The following is a 7,569-nucleotide window of genomic DNA, read 5'->3' on the forward strand; positions in this document are numbered from 1 at the left end:
AACCCTCATTTACGGCGTGCATGGTATGTGTGCCGTAAATGTAACCTCTTTTACGGCACACATTTGACTCATTTACGGCGTGCACGGTATGTGTGCTGTAAATGTACTCCTCTTTTACGGCACACTTTTGACTCATTTACGACGCACATTGTGACTCATTTACAGCGCATTTCATGCGCGCCGTAAATAATAATTGTCTTTTACGGCATGTCCATTTACGGCTTACATTTGTGGGCCGTAAAAGGTCATTTACGGCGCACATTGTGGGCCGTAAAAGACCTTTTTTCTGGTAGTGCTAGTCCATTAAACTTAATCTATGACAAACAATCAATCAAATGAAAGAATAATTAGATCATCAAAACATCACCAAGAAAATAAGAATATATTTTTCATTTATCACTCCAAGAAAAAGGGACATGGGCTCAATTATCTCACATGGGCTTTCATGAATCAAAACTCATCCTAACATGCTCATATTCTGTACCAAGGTCACGAAATCCATATCCACTACTCATGCATACGTTTTTCATATATCCTAATTACCAAAACAATATCATTTAAAATCATCTCAATATTGTGATCCTCTTTTAGCCATAATTTCAGAGATATAGAATCATCCTAGACAGTTGAAAGGCATCCTATAACTCAAAAACCAAAAACAAAAACAATTTTTTTTTTGACATTTTTCAATTTTTTTTGTATTTTTCAATATATATGACTCAAAATAAAAGGCAAAAATATAAATCCCTTCCCCCACACTTAAATATTGCATTGTCCTCAATGTAATCAATTATAAGCATGCAATGAAACAAATAAGCATAGATAGAAGGCATTTACGAAAAAAAAATCTAAAATAAAAAAAAAATTGAAAAATAAAAAGAAATAGGGAAAGAGAAAGCAAATCTGTGTTTGTAGACTCCTTCACAGCTGCTTCTGAAGTGGGTTGCCTCCCACGCAGCGTTTGAGTTAAACGTCTTTCAGCCAGACGGTACCTCCATTAAATAATGTTAGTGACTAAAATTAACAAAGAAATACAAAGTAAAAAAAACAATTAACTATGAATTACAAACTACAAGTATAATTAACAAGTACATTGTACATAAGACACAAGTGAGTAAAGAAAAAAAACGTGAAAAGTATTTTTACAAGTGTTAATTTTGTACCTTAGTGTATCACAACATTTTCTTTTGTTATAAATATTATTGATATCGAATTTAATTCCAAGCGGTAAATCAAGTGGACGTGCAGCCCAAGTATAGTCGCCTAGACACAAATTCCCTCTCACATCCTTTGGGCAACCTTACTGAAATGGTCAGGTGGTGGAGGACGAACAAGAGAGACAAAATCCATTTTGGCATGAGCTACTCCCACATAGTGGTTTAGGCCCATTTGTAAGCACTTCTGGATTCAAAAACCAGTCATGAACGTTGTCCCCTTCCTAGACACCATTTCACATAGGCTATACTTACTGAGATGAAAAAGTTCACAAGTGTTAATAAAGGCCGCCCTCAACCTTAAGGGACCTTAACTAGGTACCAATAAGGGGTTTAGGCCAATATTAACAAAAGAGACTTCACCTATTTCATTCAATTTACAACTTACAATTAAAACTCGTATTCAACAATAAAAAAAAAAACAACCTAGTTAATTTAAACTAAGTGTCAAACAGTTTATATACAACAATTATAAACAAAAACAAGTGATTTTTCAATCCCCGGCAACGGCGCCAAAAATTGATAGCGCTAAAAAGCAAGCGCATAATTTAACCCTACAAATGTCATCGTTAGTATATAGTAAATAGGGATCGTTCTATTCCGGGAATTGAGGGTACACCTGTAATTGCAAAAACAATTAAAGAATTAATAAAAGTATAAATTAATTTACAAAAAGAATATATACAAATAACGAAATAAAAGGGGGGTTTAAGAATTATAAAATCAAAAGTTAAAATAAATAAAATAAAGAAAACGTAAAAACATATATACAAGGGTGGAACGCAAGGAACAAAGATCAAAACCGATTCCATGTAATCAAATTCGATTCAAACCCTATAATTGTTCTTCCAAGTCATCTTCAAGCCATGTGGTCTCCTAATGCCTTCAGGTTTCCTAGCCTCATCAGGATTCCTGCATTGACTGGGATTCCTAGTCGGACCAGGAAAACTCCATTTCTTTATTTCAGCTCATTTCTGCATCCCTTCTGCCTTTAAGCTCATTTCTTCTCCATTTATTCGATGTACCTAGAAAATAGAAACTAAATTAAAAATGATTAAGTAAAGAAAATAACTAAGCAAAATATGGGGAAATAACTATTAAAACATCGCATTAAAATGTTCCTATCACATATTACCCATAAGAGGTAAGGATGTCGAGTTTTGAAAACGAGTCATTTTGTGAGATCGTTTATTTGGAGTTGAAGGGTGATTTCTTGGCTTTAGTGTGAGTTGTTTGATTTCCTTATTCATTTTTCTTTTTCATTTCTTTCGTTTTATTTTAATGCATGTAATCTCCTGAACTAAACTATATGCAGGGATTACTATGGTTTATTTTGTTTGCTATTAATGTAATCTCCTGAACTAAACTATATGTCTGACAAAATCGATAATTTCTCGTCGAATGACTTTTTCGCGATGAAAAAATTCCTCACTGAAATCTCCTATTTCCTCGCTAATAACATAATGATTTAGGAGACTAATTTATGGTCACTTTTAGTGAAGAATTGAAATATTCGTCGTAAAAAGTGGTGTATAGTGAGGAAAATATGTTTCTCGCAGAAAACCTAATGACATTTAGTGAGGAATCAACATATTCCTCGTAAAAAGTGACATTTACTAAGAAAAATAAATTCCTCGCAAAAAACTTTGTCGCTAAAAAGATTTTCCGTTGTAGTGACTATGATTTGAATTGTGTGATTTTAGGTGATCTCCTGAACTAATTTATTATGCAGGGATTACTAATATTTACCTTGTGTGATTGTAAGTTCGGTTGTGTTTTGTGGAGTTAAATGTTGACGCTTTTATCTCATGAGTTGAGAAATTTTAAGCATGAGTTATTGGGTCATTTTATTTGAGTTTACTCATAGGAGCTTAAAAAACTTAGCGGGTTTGTTGTTGCAACTCGGTGCACTATTCCATGGTGTAGGGGTTTGTTGTCGCAGCAGTGTTAGATTTAGAACATATTTTGTTTATTTTATTTACTGTTGTTTGTAGTATGCTCATGGTGAGCGTTTACATTTACTTCGATGCTTTCGAGTCTATGTAAACACGTAGTGATGTAATATGTGACTCTAGCGAACGAGTCACATATTACATTTTATTTACTGTTGGTATTTATATTTGTGAGCTCGGTTGTTTTATTACTTAGATTAAATTGAAAAAGTTTCTCTGTTTTTTTGGGCATTTGTTTGAGTTATCACGTTTCGGATTCGAAATTCTTTATTCGAAATTCGGGGCGTGACAAACAGCCCGTCCGACGACAACGCCCCTAAGATGCGCCGTCGGACAGAGAGGGAAAAAAAGTGACGACGACTCTCTAGGGTTTTCTCGTACTAAAGTTAAAATGAGTGATTTCTTAACCAAAGCAGTTTCCTACAACAATAATTACTATTTATTTATCTATACTATTATTAAGAGAAGAGGTTTTGTTAGTCAAAACAAAAAATTTTGACAGATTTAACCCTGAATGATTAAAAAACTTTGAAAATAAATTAAATCACAAGGGTAAATATGACAATTACAAAATGAATTTTTATTAAAAAAATTAAAAAAAATTATCTCACAACCTTCACTTTTCTCTCCCACTATTTTTTCTCTGCAATAATTGTTTTATTTCGTTTATTTTTTTAATTTTCTTAAAAAAAAAAATATTACACATGCAGAGCATGTATGAAGAAGGCTAGTTTTAGTTTAATCGATCCCTTTAATTTTTTTCAAAATATGATTTCGAAGTTGATAATAAATACCTCTTAAAAAAAATGGTAATAAATGAATGAATTTCACTTTTGTCTCAACCGGAAAGAGGAAAGATCGAGGAAAGAAAATATTCTCATGCCAAATCATTGCATACGTTTCAGTTTTAATTTACGAACCCCTTAGCTGCTTAAACAGCGAGACAATGACATCCAAACACGTGCCCCCTCTATGAGCAGACACGACACGTGTCTGACATGCCTGGCCTTACGAAACACGTAAGTCCTTCCCCACCCCCCTCAAATGCATCATTATAAAAAGAAGCTGTGCAAGTTCCCGAAGAATCATCCGATTATCTACACTACCAACCTACTTCAATCATATCCTGCTCCATCTATCTGCTGCAAAGCCAATAACCAAAGAAGCAAGCACAGCAAAATGACTGGTGGTATTGGAATTCCAATATGCGTGCAGTGCGGAACGCACAGCAACCCATGCCGGTGCAAGGTGGTTGGCCCTACCTTGGGGTTCCTGGCCTTCGCCGCGGCGGCGATCGTGGAGTGGCCTGTGGGGGCTCTTGTCTACTGCTTCCGCCACATGAAGGGTCGCCGAATTATGGCTCATCCGGCCACCGTTGTTTACCCCAAAGTTACCAATTCCATTCCCATTTGATCCATCATCATCTATCTGCTGCTTTCTTGTAATAGTATCCAATCCATGGAACCAACTCTTGCATGCTCTCTGTGTTCATGTAAAAGCCCTACTTACTTGTTTCGTTAACTAGTGCTACTGCTCCTTTTGTCTGTTTTCCACCTCCATCTGCTCTCAATAACATACACCGAACGTAATGAAATGGGACTTAATTTATATATTTTGAACCACCAAGTTATTAATTTGCACTCTTGCCTCAATCTTTATAGTTGTTTTTAGTCTCCTTCTTGGCAAAAGCAGAAGCAACCATATAAGTTAACTAGCATGTACATTATGATATTAAGAAGATGATCCAGCTTTCTTTCTTTTTTGGCATGGGTCGAATCCGGCTGCATCTTAAGCAAGTAGCTTTACCAGGATTCAGAAACGGATGCTCAGACTAAGACCTCCTTCGAGAATACATTATCTTTTTTTGAGAATGAGAATACATTAGCTTTAATTTCTCATGGAATAGGAATTGATTTCCATTTGCCATTACTTTTACATGTGTACGAATGAGTGTTCCATTTCAATATTTACTAAATGCTGAAAATGGAATCAGGAAAGTGCTAATTAATTTAAGGAGATAAAAAGCGAACAGTGAAGATGATTGTAGATCGAGATGACGGTTGGATACTTTGAACGCCAAATAACAACTGTGATCTCTTCTAATGTAATTTTGGTTTATATAATTAAGTATGTGGCTTAGTTGAATGTTTAGTGATTTATGAGTAGCGCTAGAGATTCAAAAAAATTATACCAAATCTGAATCCCAAATGATGTGGCAGCTTTTAACTTAGTAACCTCCAATGTGTAAATAAAAATTTATTTATTTGAGGAACTAATATATTTTTTGAATTAAAATCCTAATATTAGCAAAACAGAAGAGGAAATAAACTCTACACACAAACAATCAAATTTCAACAATCCCAGTACTGATAACGCCGATTCTTAAAATCACAAGTAATTATTGTCATCAATTTTTTGATGTAACTCCTCAATTTGGATTCCATTTAATAGAAAGTAATAGCACCAAAAATTTCACTTGATCTAATTCAAGGAATCATCTAAGCTTTTTAATATTTTGAATGGCAACATACACAATTGTAAAGGAGACAACTCCATTTCAAGTGAAGATTCTTGATCAAAACACTGTTTGTATAATCTTAAGAAACAGTTATCGGAGTTGGTCGGTTGCTAGCACGTTGGGGGATTTGGCACGAAGCTTCGTGGTCGTTAGGGTTTTGAAAGCAACTTATACATAGATATTAATATGGACTAATTTCAGTTTACCCCCCTGAGGTTAGGGGTCGTCATCATGTTAGTCCCTCTAGTTTCAATTTAATCATGTTAGTCCCTGTACTCTTAAATTTCATCATCCGTGTCCAATTTCTACTATTCCGTCCAATTTGAACCGTTAAGTCTGACTTTTGAGGGCTAAAATGGTCATTTCAAGACAAAAAAAAAACTAAAAAAAAAAAAGTTTTTTTTTTCTTTTTTTCGTTTTTTTTTTTTTTTGCATTTTTTTTCTGTTTTTTTTTTTTGCATTTTTTTTATTTTCTTGTTTTTTTTTTCTTTTTCTTCGCTTATTATTATTATTATTATTTTTTATAATTTTGTCTTCAACCTATACACCACAAGTTATAATAGGTTTATAAAAACAAAAAAAAATACTCTAGGTGGTTAAAAAGCCGCTCGCTGGTCTACGATATTTGTGATATATCTCCGATAAAACGAAAAATTTTAGGATATATCTGTAAAATATATTTATAAAATATAATAGGTTTATAAAGTGAAGAATAATAGGATATATCCCCAACAAAGTGAAGAAATATCTGTAAAATATGATTAAAAAAATAAATACAGATATTTCTTCACTTTATTGGGGATATATCCTAAAATTCTTCGCTTTATCGGAGATATACCACAAGTTATAATAGGTTTATAAAAACAAAAACAAAAAATACTCTAGGTGTTTCTTTTTTATTTTTTATTTTTATAAATTTTTTCTTCAACCTATACACCACAAGTTATAATAGGTTTATAAAAAAAAAAAAAAAATACTCTAGATGGTTAAAAAGCCGCTCACTGGTCTACGATATTTGTCATATATCTCCGATAAAGTGAAAAATTTTAGGATATATTTGTAAAATATATCTATAAAATATAATAGGTTTATAAAGTGAAGAATATATAATAGGATATATCCCCAATAAAGTGAAGAAATATTTGTAAAATATGATTAAAAAAATAAATACAGATATTTCTTCACTTTATTGGGGATATATCCTAAAATTCTTCGCTCGCTGGTCTACAATATTTGTGGAACATCTCCGATAAAGCGAAGAATTTTAGGATATATCCCCAATAAAGTGAAGAAATATCTGTATTTATTTTTTTAATCATAATTTATAGATATTTCTTCACTTTATTGAGGATATCTTAAAATTCTTCACTTTATAAACCTATTATATTTTACAGATATATCCTAAAATTCTTCGCTTTATTGGAGATATATCACAAATATCGTAGACCAGCGAGCGGCTTTTTAACTACCTAGAGTATTTTTTTTTGTTTTTATAAACCTATTATAACTTGTGGTGTATAGGTGAAGACAAAATTATAAAAATAATAATAATAATAATAAGCGAAGAAAAAGAAAAATAAAACAAGAAAATAAAAAAAATGCAAAAAAAAAACAGAAAAAAATGCAAAAAAAAAAAAACGAAAAAAAGAAAAAAAAAATCTTTTTTTTTTTTTGTCTTGAAATGACCATTTTAGCCCTCAAAAATCAGACTTAACGGTCCAAATTGGACGGAATAGTAGAAATTGGACACGGATGATGAAATTTGAGAGTACAGGGACTAACATGATTAAATTGAAACTAGAGGGACTAACATGATGACGACCTCTAACTTCAGGGGGGTAAACTGAAATTAGTTGTCACGCCCCTGATTTTTAACACAATTAAA

The 7,569-nt window shown here is 32.6% G+C and overlaps 1 protein-coding gene across 1 annotated transcript; it reads left to right on the forward strand.

The window, feature by feature from the left end:
- Nucleotides 1–4,069: 4,069 nt before the first annotated feature.
- LOC133723674 (uncharacterized) lies at nt 4,070–4,723 on the forward strand. Its single transcript, XM_062150556.1, has one exon. The coding sequence runs from the start codon at nt 4,211–4,213 to the stop codon at nt 4,577–4,579; it is 369 nt and encodes a 122-aa protein (XP_062006540.1). The 5' UTR covers nt 4,070–4,210; the 3' UTR covers nt 4,580–4,723.
- Nucleotides 4,724–7,569: the final 2,846 nt, after the last annotated feature.

Source organism: Rosa rugosa, chromosome 7 (assembly GCF_958449725.1).
Source record: "Rosa rugosa chromosome 7, drRosRugo1.1, whole genome shotgun sequence".
Taxonomy (NCBI): domain Eukaryota; kingdom Viridiplantae; phylum Streptophyta; class Magnoliopsida; order Rosales; family Rosaceae; genus Rosa; species Rosa rugosa.

Coding starts and splice junctions, on each gene's coding strand:
- LOC133723674 (XM_062150556.1), top strand. CDS start 4,211: ATGCATCATTATAAAAAGAAGCTGTGCAAGTTCCCGAAGAATCATCCG.